The sequence below is a fragment of the Lycium barbarum genome, chromosome 4 (genome assembly GCF_019175385.1).
Source record: "Lycium barbarum isolate Lr01 chromosome 4, ASM1917538v2, whole genome shotgun sequence".
Classification (NCBI taxonomy): domain Eukaryota; kingdom Viridiplantae; phylum Streptophyta; class Magnoliopsida; order Solanales; family Solanaceae; genus Lycium; species Lycium barbarum.
The window spans coordinates 120,840,041-120,862,589 of NC_083340.1; the positions used below are offsets into that span (position 1 = coordinate 120,840,041).

At 33.9% G+C, this 22,549-nt stretch overlaps 2 protein-coding genes across 3 annotated transcripts; one reads left to right on the forward strand and one right to left on the reverse strand.

Annotated features, from left to right (window-relative positions):
• Positions 1–6,196: 6,196 nt before the first annotated feature.
• LOC132636313 (cell division protein FtsZ homolog 1, chloroplastic-like) lies at positions 6,197–12,819 on the forward strand. The gene is made up of 6 exons (XM_060353126.1): positions 6,197–6,468; positions 8,802–8,901; positions 9,511–9,740; positions 10,637–10,804; positions 11,451–11,684; positions 12,219–12,819. Exons 1-6 carry the CDS (start codon positions 6,253–6,255, stop codon positions 12,483–12,485), a joined length of 1,215 nt encoding a protein of 404 aa, XP_060209109.1. The 5' UTR covers positions 6,197–6,252; the 3' UTR covers positions 12,486–12,819.
• A 1,591-nt stretch (positions 12,820–14,410) lies between these two features.
• LOC132636314 (syntaxin-52-like) lies at positions 14,411–21,642 on the reverse strand. Of its 2 annotated transcripts, XM_060353128.1 has the most exons (6): positions 21,484–21,642; positions 19,049–19,269; positions 17,956–18,161; positions 17,766–17,866; positions 17,591–17,635; positions 14,411–14,730 (listed from the first exon to the last, which is right to left on the reverse strand). In XM_060353128.1, exons 2-6 carry the CDS (start codon positions 19,264–19,266, stop codon positions 14,599–14,601), a joined length of 702 nt encoding a protein of 233 aa, XP_060209111.1. In that variant the 5' UTR covers positions 19,267–19,269; positions 21,484–21,642; the 3' UTR covers positions 14,411–14,598. The 2 variants fall into 2 exon arrangements, with proteins under 2 accessions (XP_060209111.1, XP_060209110.1); XM_060353127.1 differs by lacking the exon at positions 21,484–21,642 and having other exon boundaries at positions 19,049–19,296.
• Positions 21,643–22,549: the final 907 nt, after the last annotated feature.

Here is a 22,549-nt window from a genome sequence, read left to right on the forward strand (position 1 = left end):
GAGTAAGGGCCTGTTTGGAAAGCCACCTGGTAATTGGAATTGGTGTAATTACTAGGGTGGTAATTACACAGCTTAGTAATTACACAGTAGTGTAATTACAACGACCTGTTTGTTTGTCATAACGTAATTACAGTGTAATTACAAGCGTGTTGTTTGGTTGCACAAGTGTAATTACACAGTCAGTTTAATTTAAAATAAAATTTAATTACAAAAAATTTAAAATTAATATTTATAAAATATTGCCTTTATAAATGATATTAAATTAGTTATTTAATAACACATTGTTTCTTGAAAATATATTAATTAATAATCATATATTTGTAACTAATATTGTAACAAAAATAATTGATATATATTTTTCAAATTAATATTTAATTTTAATTAATTATAAAACTTAAAAGAAGACTTTTTTTGTGAGAACGTCATGGATTGGATGTTTGACAAAAAAATAATATTAATAAATATAATGCCATAACATTATTCAAATGTTTGACACAAAAAATCCATCAAATGTAAGTGAAAAATAAACAACATGCAATGTGAAAGCAAACAACTTAAAATTGAAAATATAACCTAAATTCAAAATCCAAAAGAAAAAGTTCAACATAATACTCTTATGTCAAATTCTAGCATTACATAAGTAAGTTCCAACGTAACTTAAGTAAATAATTCAAAAGAAAGGAAAAATATAAGTCTATAACCCTATTCACAATGAAATTCTACTTTAATAATGTCACCCGTTATATGTCAAGTTTGTTAATAACTCATTCTTTCCAATATTAAGAGGTGTAGTTTCAAATATTAGAATAATAACACGGTTATGCTAAATGAATAAAATAAAAAAATAAGAAAATACGAGCAATTACATGAAATCACGAGAAGTAAAGGTTGGGAATGAAAAGAAAGAAAATGAAAAATAAATAATATAAAAAGAAAAATACATTTTAAAAAATAAAATAATAAAAAAGTAAAAATAAAAAAGAAATTAAAATAATAGAAATAAAAAAATATTAAAAATCAAAAAAATTAAAATAATAGAAATAAAATAAATTAAAGTAAAAAAATAAATAAACTAAAAAGTAACCCTGTAATTACAGGGTGTAATTACACCCAATTCTCACCCCCCCCCCCCCCCTCTTGAGAATTGGAGAGTGTAATTACACCCTGTCAATTACACCCAATTCCCACCTAACTGTGTAATTACTTGGTCAAACAAACAGGTCAAACTGTGTAATTACACCCAATTTCAATTTACCTGGGTGGCTTTCCAAACAGGCCCTAAATGAAAGTTTGTAAGTAATGGGAAGCAGTTGTTTAATTACGCGGCCTCACTTAAGTTGTCTATATACTCTATATATCACGGCTCCACATAGATTTGTTATGGTTAGTTGGGACTTGGGACTAGTTACTATTTTACTACTCATCTCTGATGCTTGTTCCAAGACTACCATTCACTATAATTTGTTTTGTTTTGTAGAATATGTTAAGAAGGTAGAATTTATACGCAATTGATCTTTTGTAACGATCTAATTAATAAATACACGATATTATACTTAATATATTTTTTGATGTTTTTTAATGGAGTTAAATGGGCATAAGACATGGGTTGGTTGATTAATATGGTTTGATGGGTTAAATAAATTTATTACTCGCTTCGTCCCAAATTAAATGTCATACTTTTCGTTTTAATTTGTCCCAAAAAGAGTGTTTTTTTCTATATTTAGTAAGTTTGACAATTCAAGCATCCGACATGGCATGTTTTATAACTACAAGATTCAAATGACATTTTAGTACATTACACATCTTTAGTTTAGGTTTAGGACCTCATGATTCAAAAATCTCTTTTTATTCCTTAGACTTTATGCCCAATCAAACTAAGACACTTAAATTGGCACGGATAGAATATTTTTTAATACTCCTTCCGGTTCAAAAAGAGTGTCCACTTAGCCATTTACACACCCTTTAAGTAGTTACTAACTCTTATGTCAAAATATTTAATTTGACTAAATTACCCCTAATTAAATAGGTATTGGGATTTAGTCACTTAACACTTAATAAGGGCATGTCTTGAAAAATAAGGTTAATTCTTTCTTGATTTGGTAAGTGGACACTCTTTTTAAACCAAAAAATACAGACTAAAGTAGACACTCTTTTTGAACCGAAGGGAATAAAATTTTAATGTGACATGATATGCCAACTAGGAGATAAGGACGATTTTGTGTGTTTAGTATATTTTGAGAAAAATAATAATAGTTAAGTAATATTCTAGTAAAAAAAAAAGTGATATTAATAGGCAATTCTCAAAATATAGGTGACCTTTTAGGAAATTTATTGTTGGTTCATTCACTTGTTCATTTTTCGCTAAATAAATATGTTTGACATATTAAAATTTTGATTTTTAGATCTAGTAATTTGAATAAAATAAATGTGTGATTTCCGTGAGAAAACTCTTTTAAAATAAGATAATAGATTTTGGAAGTTTTTTTCAAAAAAAAATAAAAAATGAAAATGTTGTTTGTCTATGGAATTTGATCGGTTTGAAAAACAAAATGGAGAAAAATTTCCATGTTCCAAAAGCTGGTTGGTGAAAATTTTCCTCTGCTCACAAAACTTCAAATTTTTTTCAAAAAAAATGTATGTCTAAATACAACGTCAAATTTCAAAAATTATTTTTTAACATAATTTTAAAAATCTTTTTTTCAAATTTCACAAAATCTATGGGCAAACGTTATGTAACACCTCGTAAACTTGAACTAGGTGTGAATGTGTAAAAATCTAGTATTAAGATGATATTATGTCTATATGAATCCATTCTTGATGAATTCAGGTGGAAGATGACCGTTTTGAAGTCAAACCAACTAGTGAAGTTCTTAAAGCCTCTTAAATTCACCTAAGTTTTGGTAGGTCTGTCTTTTGGGCGATTTTCATGAAAATATGTTGCGAATTTGGAAAAACTTCCTTCATGAAAGTTGTAGCTCTTTGAAATAGCTTTCCAACGGTAGGTCGCCCAGTCCAAGAAAAGTTACGTACAAACAGTTATGCCCGTTTTACTGAAGCTTATCTTCGCTGGAAATTTGGCCTGTGTTACGGTGAGACGTTACGGACCGTAACACGTGTTACGGGCCGTAACATGAACCGTAACGTCTCAAAAATTTCCAGAAACTCTCTGGAAATTTCCACTAAGGGACGATCCAAAGAACGGTCTGTAACACGAAGGACGATCCGTCCTTCAGAGGCGCCCTTTGGCCCGTTTTCACCAGAAAAATATAAATAGGACACTTGTTTTGTTTATTCCTCCACTTCCTAAACAACCCTAAGGACGAAAATCATTCCCCCAAGTCTTCAAATCAAAGGTAAGGGCATCCTTAACATTACTAATTCATTCTAACATCAAACCCATGATTCTTAACATGATTTTTGTGACCAAAACCTAGGGTTTGCAACATAATTCTTCCCAAAGTGATTCAAGCTAGGGTTTGGGTGTTCTTCATTAGAAAAGTGATTTGGTAAACCTTGTTTAACAAATTAAGGTATGTCTCTCTTTTAAAAACTTATTTTGAATGAAAATCAATTTTTGAAACTATTGTTGGAAGTATAAATTTTATTCAAGATTCTTTAATGAATGAAAGGAAAAACAATCTTTTTATGTTTCTTGAACTCTAATTCATGTCTAAATGGTAGTTAATGTGTGTGAGGGGACAAACCCACATTAAACCTAGATTGTAACAAACCCTATATATGTATAAGATATTATGAATGTTTTCCTCTATGAGAGATGCTTAATAATGTTGGTTAAGAGTTGGTGATGACATTCTCATTGATGAATTGGGACATGGAAATCTTTTGTAAAGAAGTTATACGTTTTCAAAACTTTGATTGGAATGACTTATTCTTTCGATATGGCATAATGAACTTTAATGTTATTGATGGTGTGACTACTTTGAGATGAATTGTGAATCGGCTTCTATGCCATGGACTTTGTTGTTGTGTTTGCCTTGCTATTTGGGAGGAAGAGTAGCTACTATGGATCCTAGTGTATTAATTGTCTTGCCATTCGGGGGGAAGAGTGGCCACTTCCCGGTTCGCTACCTGGGGTGTATTAATTGTCTTGCTATTCGGGAGGAAGAGTAGCCACCGTGAATCCATATTCCGGTGTATTGCGCAGTGTGCCTTGCTATTCGGGAGGAAGAGTAGCCACCGTGAATCCATATTCCGGTGTATTACGCAGTGTTGTTGATATTGAGTTGGGCCTATATGGGCGATTGTGATATCCATCTTTATTACGGAACTGGTATTTATGCCTGATCGATTTAAAGCATAATTGAAACTGGGATTTTGAAATGGCTTTATAAACTATTTAACAAATGATATTAAGAATCATAAAGTGGAATGACAGTTTTTATACTATCTTTTCAGAACTGATTTCTTTATGTATTATTATATTTTATTTTTATATTACTTATTGTCCCCGAGGCACTCACTGAGTACGAAGTACTCAGGCATACCATTTTTGTTTTTTATGGTATGTTAGGTAACGGAGGAGAGCAGGTTCTTGATACTTCAGGCGCTTAGGAATGACTTGCTGTTGCTGCTGATTTTGTGAGCCCACACGTTCATTCGTGGGACACCCTATTATTTTGTTCATTTATTATTAGTTCTTGGGCTGCGTCCCGATGAGTCAAACTATTACCTCTTTATCCTAGAAGCTCCATAATATACATTCTTGTGGGTAGTTGTTGAGTTTTGTTAACTCTTGGGCGTATGTCACGTTTTGATTAACTTTTATGTATTAAAGACTTCCGCTGATTTAATTCATGTATTCATGATTTGTTACATTTAATTTATAAACTGTTGGGGGCAAATGTTGAACCTAGCGGGTTCAAGTATTATTATTGTATTGTTTAGGTTCTTCCGATGTTGTTCATGACGTCGGATGCCGGTTACGTCTAGGGTGGGTTTTAGGGCGTGACACGCTGACATACTCTATTTGATTGGGTTGATATAACCCGTTTTGTTTGTTTGAGGTAAAAACCCAAACAAATCAAACCATCAAACTCCTAACTATACATCCCTTGTTGCCACTAATGGCCATTTTAGGACTCTCAAACATTGGAAATGTATTGTTATCTTCTTCCAATTCCTTAGCATTTTGTTCTTCTTTGGTCCCTATATAATGTTTCTCTCAGAGGATTCGCTGGAAAAATCTCTGCATTTTCAGCTCCTTATATACTAAAAACAACCCCCATATTATGACTCAGTTATGGATAAACCCCTAGTATTTTAAAATCAAATATTTATACCCTTATATTATTAAAATTCTGCATTTAACACCACCTATGATGTTATCCCTTGTCTAAAAGAATTTAAACCTTTTATATAATGGAAATCCTACACAAATGAAACTTCTTCTAACTAAGTATTCCTTCCATCCCAATTTATGTGATATAATTTAACTAGGCACGGAATTTAAGAAAGAAAGGAACATTTTTAAAATTTATAGTCCAAACAAGTCATATATATTTGTGTAGCTGTAAAATATTTCATTAAGAGTAAAAGAAAGTGTTCAGTTAAATTATTTTTAAATATATAAACGTATTATTTTTTTGAGACATACTAAAAAAAGAGTATATCATATACATTTAGATAGATGAAGTATATGTTAATATATTTAGTTACAAATATACATCCGGAGTTGTAAGTATAGAATTTTCATAATACAAAAATATAAATATTTAAATTTAAAATACAGGAAATCTATCCAAAACTAAGTCATAGTACGGAGATGCTCAGTAAAGCTAACCCCTTAAAAATAAGACAAAGTATTGTACTCTTATTTGGTTCAGTTGATTTGTAATAAACCGTTTTGTTTGTTAGAGATAAAAATCAAAACAAATCAAACCGTCAACACTCCTAAGTCCTAACTAACATCCCTTTCTTCCCCTAAACTAAGCAAAAAGTAAAATAAGAGCCCGTTTGGATTGGCTTATAAGTTGTTTATAAGTTGCTTATAAGCTGTTTTCAGCTTTTTTGAGTGTTTGACTGGCCAGCTTAAAGTCATTTTGTGCTTAAATTAAGCTCAAAAAAATAATTGGACCCATTTGACTTAACTTATTTATAAGCTTAAGCCAAAAAAAATAAATTAGACTACCAACTTATTTTTTTTTAGCTTATAAACTATTTGCAGCTTATAGGCATACCATCCAAACAGGCTCTAAAAACAACTTTTGGATACCTGTTATCTTGTTTCCATTAATGGCTAATTTAGGACTCTCAAACCTAGGAGATATATTGACATCTTCTTCCAATTCCTTAGCATTTTGCCCTTCTTTGGTACCTATACAATGCAAACGACAACGTTTCATCATTTGCAATTCCACGTCATCAACGAACTCTGCAAAGATTAAGGTTGTCGGTGTTGGTGGTGGAGGAAACAATGCTGTTAACCGTATGATTGGTAGCGGGTTACAGGTGGGTCCCCCTTTTTTACTTTCCGTTTTCACTTTTTGGCCACTTTTTGCGTTTCCTAAATCTGGTTGCTTTCATGCGTTTCTTTTTGCAACCCACAAACAAAAATTACTCCCCCAGTCTCGTATTAGTTGTTATATTTTGTTTCTCAAGAGTAATTTGATTAATTATCATTTTTCTTCTTCACCTTTTCCTTGAAATGAGAAAGAAAGATTGAATTGTACTCCTCCGTTTCATAATAAGTGATTTTTTAGGTTTTTCAATTTTTTTCAAAATGGGTGGTGCTTTATGATTTTAAGAATACTTTGGATAGATTCTTTCAAAATTGGCCTTATTTAAATAATCAAGATTCATTAACTAACTTTTCTTTTTCAAGAATATAACACTCCTAATGTTCTGAGCAATTTCTTAAGGGGCGTGCATGAGCTAAAAGAACCACTTATCATGAAACGGAGGGAGTATTATTTAAGTGCTTATTGCTTTCTAAAAAGTATAAATCCTACTTCCGTGGTATTCTCATGCTACAACTTCCGTACCAATTCAATGGTTCGGTTAAACATTCCATTAGGTAGCCTAATCTTGACTCTTCTGTGTGTGTATTCATTCTCGTTCGGCTCTTGGAATCACATCCAGCAGCGGTCGGAACAGCTGCCAAAATCTTTTGAAGCTAAATTGAATTAGATTAATTCAATATTTTAAAATTATAATTTAGATATAAAAAACTATATGAGAAGTACTGTAAATTGCAATCATTCTCATATCTGTAAATTACAATTATTCTCATATCAATTAAGTGAAAAAATATATCTTAAAATGCTAATCAAAGTTAATTTAGTTTGAATTTGAAAAGTGAAACATGACAGGTGTTATTGGACAGAGGGAGGATTTTTGAGTGTTTATTTTATTACGTGTAACTTAATTTATTAACTTATTCATCTGTGTAGATTTTCCTATGATCAGTCACTCTTTCTAATTCGTTAGGCATTGAATTCCCATGATTTTTCTCGGGGAAAGAAAGAGCTACAATAATCATTTGAGTTATCTTTCATGAAATTGCTTGTCATTGTAGCACAGATTCGATAGTAAAAACTGTTGAGACTATTTCTTCCTCAATACTCCCTCATAACATATTAGTTGTCATGTTTCGGTTCACGGGATTCAATTTGACTAATTTTCGGAGCTAAATTACATTAGATTAATTCAATATTATAAAAGTACAATGTAGATTCTCAAAAACTATGTAAAAAGTTCTATAAAATTACCATATGGTGAAAAAATATAAGCTTTGCTTCTAGAATGCCGACTACATGGGAAGAGATGTTATATAGGTTGATTCTAATTCTTGCTGCCCGCTTGATTCCGAGGAATAAGGGGAGGGCTCATCCCTCTCCTTTCAGTCAATCAAAGTTCATGTTGTTTCACTCTCGAAAAGTGAAACTTGACAAGTATTGTGGAACGGACGGAGTACTTTTTTTTTCTTTTCAACCATAGTGACATGTGAAAATGTTTTATTTATTCTAAAATCTTAAATTGGTTGGTTTTCGTTGTATTTAGCATATGAAATTAGAAATTAGCCTTCAGAATATAATTGCTTACTTGTTCTGAAATACTAATGGATTGTCCAGATACATAATTGGTTTTCTGACCATTTTTCTCAGTGGTAATCAAAATTTATCCTTTTAACTTGTTTTTAGCTCAACCAAAACAATTACATCCTTCAATTACCTTGAGATTTTCTTTTTAACTTAAAGAAAATGGTAACCAGATTTGAATTACCTGCCTAGTGAAAGATGCTTTAGTGCTGGTTTGAATTATGATGGCTACATAATGCCTCTTCCAGAGAAAAGGTCTTGAATATGCAATAAATCACATGGTTGTGTACTTTGCATTTTATACTGTCATCGCAACAAAAAAAAAAAAAGGGAAATTAGTTATGAACTTCGTCACTAACCCATTGTTAAATTGCTCATATTTAATAGAATTTTTTGATAACCTGTCGCTAAATAGGATTAGCGACAGATTTTACTGTTTAGCTACAGAATTTGTCCATCGCTAATTCCATTTTTTTGCAGTGCATGTTTCATTCTTGTTGTGTGAGTTATGCAAACTTGTGGGCTAGGAAAACAAGCTAGAAATCACTTTTATTGGTTGTTTGATATGCGCTTTCTAATTTATCGCTCATTTCTTGCTTCTCTTCCAATTAGTTCATCCGCCCACCATAACAAACTCAACCAAACACAAATGTACCCCAATCCTGGAACATAAAATGCCTTACATTCAGTTGTTTACATCTTCATTTCACATGATAAATCTCAATGTTTCATGTCCAATAATAGGGTGTTGACTTCTATGGTATAAACACGGATGCTCAAGCATTATTGCAGTCTACAACTGACAACTCAATACAAATTGGAGAGCTTCTAACTCGTGGACTTGGTTCGCACCTTCTTGTCTATCTAAGAGAAATTTATTCTTCAGAAGCTCTCTTTAAAAGCAATTTTTTTTTGTAAAGCTAAACATATACTTATCTTTTGGTTCTTTTTTTTTATATCATAAATCTTGTTGAGAAAACTTTAGCAAGACAATTACAGTATGATAACCCAACCCAACTACAGAGATATCTATAGATTTTTCTATTCATAAAGCTAGAGTCACTCAAAAAATGATAGCGTATTGCTTATATCTATATGATAACTTGAATTAATACGTTTTTGTAGCTAGCTAGATGAATATTGTGTGCTATTACATTTTGAGCCTAGTATTCTTTGTTAGCTTGTTCAACATCTTTATGCTTTTAAATCTTTATTTATTCTAGGGTTTTTTTCAATTTTGGTCCATCAGCCGAAATTAATTACGGGCGCTAGCCAAAATATACAAAATGTATACACTAATTATGTATATTATATGTATAATATAAGTATATTATAGGTATATTTATACTTAATATAGAAAACCTATAGATTTGTTGACTATTATTCTTTTGAGCGATTCAAAAAATGTAATCCCTTTATTCTAGAAAAGGATTGCTCACGTCTAGAGATGCAGGTACTGGTGGCAATCCACTATTGGGGGAACAGGCAGCAGAGGAGTCGAAGGAAGGCATTGCAAATGCTCTTAAAGGTTCAGATATGGTGTTTATAACAGCGGGCATGGGCGGAGGTACAGGATCTGGTGCTGCTCCTGTTGTTGCTCAAATAGCAAAAGAAGCAGGTTATTTGACTGTTGGTGTAGTCACGTATCCATTCAGCTTTGAAGGACGCAAAAGATCTTTGCAGGCAAGTGCCATTTTCATCTTCTTTGAAGTTTGAAGAAGCTAATTATGATTGTTGCTATCTGCTGAACTTATCTGCTCCCTCATCAGTATTATTGTTATTGTGCTTGCATGATGTTATTCTTCAGTTTTATTACTACTATTGTTACGTTTACTTTGGTTATCTTTACTGTTTTTGTGTTGTCGGTACTTTTCTTTCTTCAATATTTTCATGCTTATTTACTCTTGCATTTTTCCCTAACCTGTTTTGAAAAATGATTTTCTTGAGCCGAGGGTCTTTCGGAAACAACCTCTCTACCCCCACAAAGGTAGGGGTAAGGTCTGCTTACACCCCACCTTCCCCAGATCCCACTTGTGGAACCACACTGGGTATATTGGTGTTGTTGTTGCTATCTGCTGAGCTTTTGGAAAATTTATGTTTTATGCCATTTAAGGGACATCCAAGAGTAAAAGGTAGGTCTAAGGGGATCGAAGAAATGCAAGAAAATAAGGAACAAGCAATTAAAAACGATCTAGTTTGGTCGTAGATCAACTAGTTGCTTTAGGTCCAAAAAGGGGTTTCTCTTCCTCCCATAAGAACTAGTAATATTTACAGTTAGATGCATTTTAATATCTTTGAAATCTGAGAGCATGTTTAGTGTGAAGTTTAGTTAGTTTAAATAGGAGAATGATGCAGAGTGTGACAACAGGTTGGAAAGAAAATTGTAAGGTAGCATAGTAGTGCTTGAGTGGATTCAGTTAGTTTTGCATGCACTCTAAGGCAACATTATGTCGTAGTCTAAACCTCAACAAGATTCTCAGAGTTTTACTCACTGGTTAATTTTATTTTCCATGTCATAATCCTGTGTTCCCTGTCATCTAAATTCTTTCATGATTGTGATTTGAGCTTGTGACCTGCAGGCTTTGGAAGCAATTGAAAAACTTCAGAAAAATGTTGATACTCTTATAGTAATTCCTAATGATCGCCTTTTGGATATTGCTGATGAGCATACGCCACTTCAAAATGCTTTTCTTCTTGCTGACGATGTACTTTGTCAAGGCGTCCAAGGAATATCTGATATAATCACTGTGAGTTCCTTCTTTCAGTATCTATTCCACATAAGTTCTCATTGAAGTTCATGGTGTAGTTTTCTTTAATATAAAATGTATATTCTGAGTAGAGGAGGTCGGAAACAGATGATTCATATAGCCAAACTCAACTAATTTGGGATCAAGGTAGTTGATATATATATAAGCTTTTGTACTGAGTTTATCTATTTTCCTATACATACATAATCCCTTCTTGATCTCCCTGATCCAAAACACACTTGTGAACACACGTAGAAGGAGAAATACAACAACAACCTGCCCAGTGTAGTCCCACCATTGGGGTCTGGGGAGGGTAGGAGGTACACAGACCTTACCCCTACCTTTGCGGGATAGGGAGGCTGTTTCTGGTAGAGCCTTGGCTCAAAAGAGAAATTTCGAAGCAGAAGCAGGGTATAGAAGCAGAAATAGGCTTTTTCATTTTGTGGGCAATATTTGATATGTTTACTGAATAAAATTTATATCTCCAGAAATGTTTGTCTAATATCTTGAAGGGCTTAACAAATTAAAATAGGGTAGTGAAAATCAAGATATTTGGTAGATAACATGTTTTGAACCTTATATTATAAGATATTTATTTACAGATCTATATAAAGTTTATCATCAATCCATTCTATTTATTTTGTAGATACCCGGGCTGGTAAATGTGGATTTTGCTGATGTAAAGGCAATCATGAAAGATTCTGGAACGGCGATGCTTGGAGTTGGGGTTTCTTCCAGTAGGAACCGTGCTGAAGAAGCAGCTGAACAAGCAACTTTGGCCCCTCTAATTGGATCTTCAATTCAATCTGCAACTGGGATTATATATAACATTACTGGAGGGAAAGATATAACTTTGCAGGAGGTCAATAGGGTGTCCCAGGTGCGCTGAACTTTCTTTTTTTATTTTGTTTTTTCCAAACCTTCAAGTGTACACATAGTTCCACTCTATCCCAAGAAGTAATCGAAAGAACCGTCAGCCTTCATGTACAAATTGGTAGCTATGATAGGATTCACTACAGAATAAACAGGGATTCTTTCGTTTATATCCCTTCGGCCAAACTTAATTATCGGCAGTAGCTCAAATATACAAAACCTATACATTGATATGTATATTATATTTATTGTATATGTATATTATATTTATAGTATTTGTATATTTAAGTATAAATATACGCCTATACATTTGCTGGCTATTTTGTAAACTAGATCAACCAAAGATATTGGGCTGTAATTATCCCAAAAGAAAAATAGAATTAGCGACAAAGATCGCTAATCCGTCGCTAAATTGCTTCTGATAATCTGCTGCTAATCCATAGCTAAATAGGAATAGCGACGAATTTTGCTATTTAGCTACAGAATTTGTCTGCTAATTCTGTTCTTTTAGTAGTGATTGCTCGGCAATATTTCCTCACAGGTTGTCACAAGTTTGGCTGATCCATCCGCTAACATCATATTTGGTGCTGTCGTGGATGAGCGCTATAATGGAGAGATCCAAGTGACTATAATTGCAACTGGTTTCACTGAGTCCTTTCAGAATCCTCTTCTAACCACCCCTCGAGGAGCAAAGCTAGCTGATAAGGACAAAGGAACCACAGAAAGCATGGTATCACCTGATAAACTGAAGTCATCAAACTCTCCTACCACGAAACCTCGACCAGATATTAGGAAGCTGTTCTTTTAGCTCCTTTTTAGTTTGTCATCTCTACATTCTCTTTTACTATTAGTTACATATTTTTTGGGATTCCTTGCACTTTACTTATTTGTTCTGCAAGGGGTCGGAGTTGTGTTTGCATGTGGCTGTAATCATAGTTTTATGAGATACATACCATAATCTGGTGTGCTTTTCTCTTATAGCATGCTTGTACAGCAGGTTTACTGCCTGTAACATTTTGTAGCAGTTGATTATTTCCTTTCTAGCAAGTCTAGGATTCATTATATTATAAACTCGATTGGAGAAGGTGGTTGCTTTTGTAATTCTCACCTGAACAACCTAAATATTAGTATTTAAGGTTTAACCATTCTGTCGCCGATTACCTTCAAGGTTTTACCATATTTAGGCTGGAGATACTGTTCCTATAGGAACATAAAGTCCCTAGAATTCACAACCATTTGGCAGATTGTATGTTTTAAATCCATATATTATGTATTTGGTGTAGAGAAAGTCATCTTCTAGAAATATGTTATCCATTTCTATTAGAAAGTCATAATTCTGGTGTTTGGTTATCATAAAATGTTTTCCAAGAAACACATTTTTTCATTGAAAAGGAGAAGTTATCATTATATTGATCTTAAATTTTAATTTCATATCGCTTATTTCAACCAATTATATCATCGTTATTATTTAATACTCCAAAGTTTCATGAAATTTTTTTATTTGCTTATATCAATATTAATTTTTGATATATATTATATTACAAAAAATATTTTTTCACTCACCTACTAATTACTAAAAATATTTTTTTTAGAAAAATGACTTTTATCATTACTAAACACTTGAAATGAAAAAAGCTATGAAGTTCAAATTTGAAGGACATTTTGTGATTAGTGTCATATTTCTCATCAACATGGAAGTTAAGAAATGATTTTGGTAATTTTCTCACGCGATCTCCATTAAAATCAGAAATCAAATCGATGCTTCCACTTAATGGACAAATTTGTAAAAGTTAGTGGGAGACAGTAAATAAAAAACAATTTCCCTCGAATTTGACTATCGAGTTATGTGATTGAAATATTAATATTTGTTCCTTCACAAAGAGGAAAAGAAAGTGTTGCGTATTAAAGATTCAAGATTGAGTTTCGAGGGATATGTGGAAAGAACGTCCTCAAACTTTTTACATTAAGGTTTTTGACTTTGATTTTGAGCTATCCTCATTTATTTCTTTTTAGAGCGAGATCTCCATTTATTTCCTTTTAAATGTCTCAATTCATTTTTCATACATTATAAGAGACATTAACTATTATTTAATAAAAATTGAAATTTTACTTTTTTCCCTCAAATGATAAATAAACATGTAAATATAGAAAACGGAAGTTTTACTGTTCAAGTGTATCTGAAATATAAGTTGGCTAATCAAATAATAATTGAAAATGATTACAAAAACAAAAGCAAATATATTACTGTATTAACAGGAAAAATATGTGATACCGTAGCAACACAAGATCCTTTCTCAAAAATATTTTGATTTATGCAAGAAAACAAATCAAAAGGCAACCCACACCACACTTCTTTCCCAAAACTACTTCCTGAACACACTTCCAGATTTATTGTAACCAAAATCAAAATGCCACCTTAAATTTTTTATTTCTTTTATTTGTATAACATCATACACGCGCAAAAAAAAAAAGGAATAATTTCAGCATATCAACGCGTCAAGGAGAAACTGTTTTCGATTTTCCAACTCAGCTAGTATTTGTTTCCGGATAAATTGGACTCAGCAACTTCAAGTTACAACTAATATTTTTCTTTTTCTTCCCACACTAATCAATAACTTTTACTTACAACACATTCTTATTTCTTTGTTCCCTCTTGTAAATTATATTCAATTTCAGTTATTCCAATTCAACAACTCATATTCCACTCCCCTTCAGCCGTTTTAAGACTTAACAAGTAGAACATGAGCTTAAAATTTGTCTTCAAAGTACACGCAGTCGATCAAGAACATGGAACATATCAAATCACACCAAGCAATGCATGAAAAGAGAAGCAGAGGGAAGATTCAGCTTCAAATTCTCCCGACAACACACACAATATACTAGTTCTTTTGCATTTACAGTTCTCCTTTTTTCACGCCCATTTATAGATACTTGATCAACATATATATAACTGCAACAAGTAGTACAATCCCAACCACCGCTAAAAGCATGCACATGCAAGAGCAACCACCCTTTGTGCGTTTGTTCAAAATTCCAAGCTTCCTCCCAACCCGCTGTTCAATTATCAGGAAAACCAAGAGGAGACACTAAGTTAATTGTGAGCAGAGAATTATCACCACGACAGTACTGTAGAAGAAAAAGATGAAGGAAAGAAATGCATTGCTCTATCAATATCCTGCAACTTTGCACAAGGATGCATAAAAGCTGAAAACTGATCTCAGCCATATCAACAAGATTCATATAACTACTCCGTTAACACGCATTGAGATCTCTTACATTCTCCCATCGAACAAATATGTACTCAAGCAATCAATGGAGTATAGAATGCCAAGCAAACTTGAAAGAAATACAATGAAAAACTTTTAGAGCAAGTCCGCGAGGTAAGAGCAGCAGCAGGACACCAAAAATTTTCCAGGTCAAACTCTTTATTCTCCTAACTAGTTTTCCAGGTCAATCAATGGAAGTTCTTTGACTACGAGTATCATAAAAAAAAATTGTCCCTGTGATTGCAAGTTCATAAGTATCAAAACAATAGGATATTCTTTTCTTGTATTCTCTTTTCTTATCTTTTCTTTTCCGCCTAAAGCTCCTGGAGAACAATGTTTAATATCAAATGGGGGCGGATCTAAAGCCTTTTAATAAGATTGTGGATTCGAGTAACTCTGCAATTTGCAAACTTTCCTAATTTCCAAAGATGATGGCACTCCCCCTTTCTTTATCAATCCTGCACATCTTTCTTGAGAATATATAGCTATATGCACATTATAAAAGAAACAAAATCATGCGTAGAAGTAGTTTATTTCACAGTGGACAGATATAAGCTCCAAAATTCAACAAACTTTGTTTATGAGAATCCATGGTGCAGAATACTATGTTTAGTAAAAATAGTTAGTTTGTCCTTCCTCATCCATGTGTGTACTCCCCAAAATAGTCACATGCCCCTCGTTTCCCATTTTTCTTTGCTGAATATAAAGCATTAAGGTCAATAGATGAAGATTCAACCCTAAAACATAATCAACCTTCTTAGTCTCACCACCTGATTCCATACATACGGTGCATAGCCAGGAACATGTTTGGAAATGAACGGGTGGTGTCAAGAATGGTTATGGTTGAAGTTCAAAGGTTGAAGCAGAGGAGTAGACAGTGTGAAGTGTGCTCCTTTTGCACCCATTGCATTTATGAAAAGAAAGAAATAGAAAAGAGCTTGAAACAGTTAAAAGCACCCTTGTCCAGTAGTGTCACAACAACAACAACAACAACATACCCAGTGTAATCCCCTAAGTGGGTCTGGGGAGGGTAGGATGTACGCAAACCTTACCCCTATCTTGTGGGGTAGAGCGGTTGTTTCCGGTAGACCCTTGGCTCGAAAGAAGTGTAATCAAAGCAGGACTGGAAGGGCAATAATCCTATTATTTTTTTTGGTTCATTTCTGGATCACATGTTCGTAAAGAATCACGTTTCTACTGTAGGATTCTCCACTCGTTGAACATACTTTTAAAATCATATCAATAAAAAGGATCAATCTGCTTAGAGCATCAGCGACTATCCCACTCCCCAAAAAAAAAAAAAAAAAAAAAAAAATCTAGGGTCATAAGCTACCACATAATTAACAATTATCAATGTCATCAAAAAGGACCCATTAACTCCGCCTATGTGCAAAACATAGCCTTTCCTATATAAATGAGACAGGTAGCAGTAGATTGACGACTAGAGCAAAAATAGTTAAATTATGAGGAATGAAGATTGGGGATTCATATAGCTGCAAGGACCCAAATGGTACTGACTTCTACACTAAGACTCATTTCCACCGGAGGCGGATCCAAAATTTAAAGTTTATGGGTTCCTACAATAACCTCAAGTTATTATACAATAATAACTATATAATAATTGGGTTCACAATCAAATATTTATAGATATTAAGTGGATATTTTAATACATAAACAGGGTTTAGCAAAAACTACTAAGTTCCCTTGAACCCGCATATCCCACTTTAGATGTGCCACTGATTTGCATCTCAGGATCTTCAACTTCAACGACTGACCAAAAGCGAAGAAGAAAAGAAAACTGTGGGGTATAATAACTTAATTTACTATTATTCCACATGTATCATATACAAACTCAATATGGTGTAGCTTCTTTTTTTTTTTTTCCTCTACAACTAAACGTGACGGGATTACTTCTCCCAAATGATAGACTTCCTTAGAATATTTTCATGGAAGCTGAAAGATGTTGGTAGAGTCTTCGGGTGTGTCCGGTATGGAGGAAAAAATTTTCCAAAAAATGTTTTCTAGTTTTACCATGTTCGATTGGTCAAAATTTTTGGAAAACATTTTCTAAAAGAAAACAAGTTCCTTAAAAATGAGAAAAATGACTTCCCTAGTGAAAGTAGGGACAACAAGTTCCACAAGTGGCATTCCACATTGATTGTGTCCTGCCCATGCCCTCCAACACAACTCATTTTCACCCCCCAACGGTCCAAACCCATAGCCCCATTCCCACCCCTACCACCCACTCCAACCACCAGGGGCGGAGCCACATACGGCTAAGGGGGTTCATCCGAACCCCCCTTGGCGGAAAATTTGTATAAATTATTTTTTATGCATAGATAGTAGATGTTGAACCCCCTTGGGCTTCTTCATGTGTTTACTTCATATTTTGAACCCCCTTATCGCAAATCCTGGCTCCGCCACTGCCCACCACCACCTCCCATAGTATTTGTCTAGATTATATACAAGTACTGAACACAAGAAAATAAGTAAGAATCCACTTATTTTCCTAAAAAACATTTTCCTTCATACCGAACACACCCTTAGTAGTTATGAAGTGCAAAATCCCAGAAAAAATTAATACCAACATTAACAACCAACAAAATCAGGTTTGCATGAGTTGTTCCAAAAGCAACAAAATTGTCACCTGAAGTCTTGAGCTAGTAACATCAACATGTTCATCCAGGGTATCCTGCATTGAGTCAGACAATGAAAGCACGATGAAGTCAATATCCTACTTCAATAGTAGTAAGGCAGTATTTCACATGGAAAATAGGCTGTAGAGGTAGTTCAATAGGAACCAGCAAAAATATAACTCATACAATGAGTCTTGTTTGCAAGTCGAGCTCCTCATTAACTGTCAATGCTATATGTTTGGTGCTCATCACAGTCTCCTCTAAATACTCAAGCCCCTCGTCTTGTTCTGCATTAATAGTAAAGCCAACAAATAACATACAAAAGAAACAGAAAAGCTAATAGCAGGAGAAGTTTTCAAAGTATATAACAATTTGCCTTTCATAATTTGCCTTTGAAGACCAACAACACCATAATTGTCAAGGCCTGTAGTTCTGTTCATAGCATCCACTGCCTTTGTTTCTGGTCCAAGCAAGCTGTCCCTATTGGCAAAGTTCGACGTATTCAATGTGGAGGACATTTGGGTTGCTTTTGATTTTAAATTTGCAAGCATATCCTTGCGACGATTCATCTCTTTCTCTGTCCTGCATACAAGAGGAAGCAGGCTTGACAAATCTATACAGAAGCAAGATATAACTAGTAATGCTATTAGGCCAATTTGTTCAAAGAGATATGCGGACAGACAACTGCTACAAATTCTTGTTACACTTGCCCCTCCCCCACCCTCAAGATATTCATAAGAAAAAGGGTACAATTCCCAATGTATAAAATTGGAAGTTACTTCAAACTAACACAACTGAGACTCTGGACATTATTAACAGTGACTACAGAAGAGAGCCTCGATTATTTTAAATACTTCCTCTTCTATAATCCTCCATATGGACAATTCACTAACAACTATGGAAAAACAAGGATGACTTGTATTTGCTATCCATTTCCCTATTACACCCTCCATTTCAAATTGCATGTCTTATGGAGCTTTACATTTTCAAGGGAAAAGAACAAAATACTTGATTTTGCATAATTCAGTAGTTTCAGATTGAGTATGCACAGTTAATGATAAGTGAGGTTAATTTTCTGTATCAGATCATGTTTTACTTGCTTAATTTAGAAGTGTAAGCAAGGAAGCAAGGAAATACTTCATTGCCCCATAATATTTTTTGTGAAGGATAATTTGATTGGCCAATATTAAAGTGGATTAGGTATGGATCACCCTGGACATGAAGCCAAAATATAGAAATCATGAACAGAAACACATTTCAACTAATATAAATATTCACCATAATGAAATAAGAATATACTCAGTGCAGGTCAAATACAACTATCCACTGCCTATTTAGGAACAGATGTAAAGTTTGCTAACAGCACGAGAAGAGAGTCATATGAACAGGTTGCCAAAGTACAAGCAATTTAATACATTTAAATTTTAAACAACATTAAGCAATAGAAGACTCGGATTAAGAAAACTCACAAATATTGCTTTCCAGGAAGCTTAGAGTCAATAGATTGTAAGCTATCAAGTCTAGTTCCTAGTATTGTGATCTTCCTCCTTATTGAAGATGAATGACGCTGTGCTTCTGGGCCTGTTGCGGGCAATGAACTTCTTTCAGATATCATGTTATTGATGTCATCCGCGAGTTTTCCTGCTTCATTGTATTCCCGGATCCACGAGTCCCCAGCAGAAGCCATTCCCTGAAACATCATAAAGATAAACAAATGATGAATAAGGGAACATCCATGTTAACAACCCCCCAAACCAAAAATAAGAAGAAAAAAAACACATTTTTCTGCCCCCTCGCAAAATGAAGATAATGTATTGGCAAGAATGTTAGATCATAACGCAGCTATCTATCTCATATAAGTTGGGCCAGCCTCCTCTGCCCATTGACAATAATTTGACCAGTCAAAAGACACTACAACAGAACTACAAGAAGACTCCATCATATGACACGGAACTTCTTTTGCATCATTCAATGTGCTTTGCCACGACAAGAAGTGGAATGAAAAGGTATGGCAACACTAAGGGCAGGGGAACCACGTTCACGGAATCCAGAAGCCTGAATTTGCCTTATACTTTTCCAAACCATGTGCACCACCACCATCATTCACCTTTAGTTAAGAATCTGTAAAGAGACTAGAAGAACATTCAAGACTGCAACTTGACATTTATTCACTAAACATGTTATCTGTGGTTCTCAACCATAAATCCTCCACCAACTCTCCCCGACGAAACAATTAACAGAGCACCAGAAAGAAGACTAGAGAAAGAAAAGATAGAATGACAAGACCAAATTGCCTATGTAACCTTTGACCCAGAAAGACTCTAGAGCACTTAATTCATATGAAGAAACAATCGACTAGAACCAGACAGAAGATTAAGAAGAATGGTGTAGTCCCACATCAGATGGGTATAGGTTACTTGATCTCCTTATATGGTCTTGGGAAATCGTCCCCTCATGAGCTAGCTTTTGGGGTTGAGTTAGGCCAAGGTCCATTTCTTTATCATGGTATCAAAGTCAGGCCCATTCCAATTCATTGTTTCTGATACTAGGCCCCCTGTCTTATATTGTCTATGCTCCAGATGTCCAGTCCTAGGTGTGCGGGGGTGTTGTAGTCCCACATCAGATAGGTATGGGTTACTTGATCTCCTTATATGGTCTTGGGCAATCCTCCCCTCATGAGCTAGCTTTTGGGGCTGAGTTAGGCTCGAGGTCCATTTCTTTATCAGAGAAGAAAAAAGAAATTAGAAACAAGAAGCTCAAATTTCCTATACAACCATTGGCCCAGAAACATTCTAGCACTTAATTGATCTTGAAGAACGGATGCATCTGTACTTGCTTCTTAATGATCCTAAGGCAACCACCCCTCTATTAGAATAGTACTAAATTTCAATTACACCTTAAAAGACACATAAAGAAGAATAGCCTCACTACTTACTTTAGCCATCCTAAACATAGCTGAAATTAACTGATAGGAATGGAATTTTTGTATGTCAATCAACTACTGTAATGAAGATAATGTACAGCTCGCTTCCAGATAATTTAATTGCAAAAATTTAGCTTCCAGAAGAATAAGGGCCCGTTTGTCCATGGATAATTTTCACTTTTTCCAGAATTGTATTCCCTAATCATGTTTGCACCTATTACAATTTTCTGGAATTCGAAAAACTCCAAATACCTGTTTTCACATTTTTCACTCCAATTCACTCGCGAAAATTCAACATTTTTCCAAGCCATATTCATATCCAAACACAACTCCAATGTCCAAATATCATTTTTCAATTTTTTTCAAAATACTACTTTTTGTTCAAATTTTTAATGTACAAACCCCCACTAAAATTCGGCTAAAAAAAAGATAGTAGCTAAATGGAAGTCAAAGCAGCAACAACTATATGAAACCACTTTTAATTCCAAGTCCACAACATCATATATAAGATAACCACGGAATTAAGAACTTCAATTCTTTAACTACAACAGGAAAGTGAGAAAGAAGAGTACAATGCTAAATACTTAAGTTTAAGTACTCCCTTTTGGCCATAGATTTTGAAAGCTTTTTTCATAAAAAAATAAAATAAAATAAATTGAAAATATTGTTTGTCCATGGAATTTGATCAGCTTTTTCAAGTTCCAAAAACTGGTTTGGGTGAAATTTTTCTTCCACTCACAAAACTTCAAATTTTTTCCATCCAAAAACTCTTCCTTTTTTTTTTCAAGTTTCACAAAATCTATGGCCAAACGCTAGCTAAACACCATAAAGGCAGCTGAATTACGGGTGATTGAATGTCCATTAGAGTTAATTAACTATAGCAATCAAAAGCACAATTACAAACAGTTCAAAAAAAAGGGCAATTCAAGAGCCTCAATTTAAATACGTATTTAATATGTGAAAGGGATGAAAATTTATTACCTTTTCTTAGTTGAATTGAAATTAATCAATGACAAGTGAAACCAATTTCCGGCAATGTTGTCCAAACAATGATAACTTTACAACTATTTTGACTTTGTTTTCAATTTTCTTTTTCCTTTTTGTATTTCTCTTTATTCTATTTTATTTTTCCTTTTTGTGAAAGGATTGGTTTCTAGCGGAATATGCACGTTTTCGTCGTGTTTAAGACCTTTGGTTTTTTTTTTTTTTTTTTATTATCACCGGTATGCGATATCCGCATTGGAGTCCAATTAAATTCAATATGTTTCTCATAGGGCTCATTCGGGAAGGTTCCTACCAATAAGTTTTTCATACTCAGATCTCGAACTTGAGATCTTTAATTAAGGGAGGAGCAGTTTCATCCTATGTACTACATCTTTTAGTGGTGGAGACCTCTTTGGTTTACAGGAGATAGGCCATAGTTAGGGGTCGTTTGGTAGGAGGGATAAGTTATTGCATATGGATTGGATTAGGTGGGATAGGGGTGGGATAAGAGATAGGATGGGATAACTTATCCCACCCTCTATATGGTATAACTTATCCCACCTTGGATTGGGTGGGATACTAAAGCAGTTATCCTACTAATCAAGCACGGGATAATTTCAATCCTATGAGACTAATAATCTCATCCCATTCCATCACTCCTACCAAACGACCCCCTTTTAGAGTTTTGATCACAATTTTATTAGTGTCACGATTTAATTTGTCTAAGCTGTACAAATATTTAATCTCAATTTAGTAGGCGAACTTGAAAACATTAATAATTCAATATGATATCGAAGGAATATGAATAAATTTAAAAACAACAAAATATCATATTAATACCTTAGAATTTCATATTATAACTGTCTATACATAACATTATTGTTTAGAATAAAGAACAATATAAAATAAGAAAAAGTGTGGTGGATAAGATCAAGCAGCTCACTGCGGCAGTGGGTAAGATCAAGCAGCTCACCGCGGCAGTCTCCAAATTAGCTTCTCGTCACGCGTAGGTTTTACTGGAGCATATTAATCACTGCACAGAGTACACTCTCATGATGTTAGA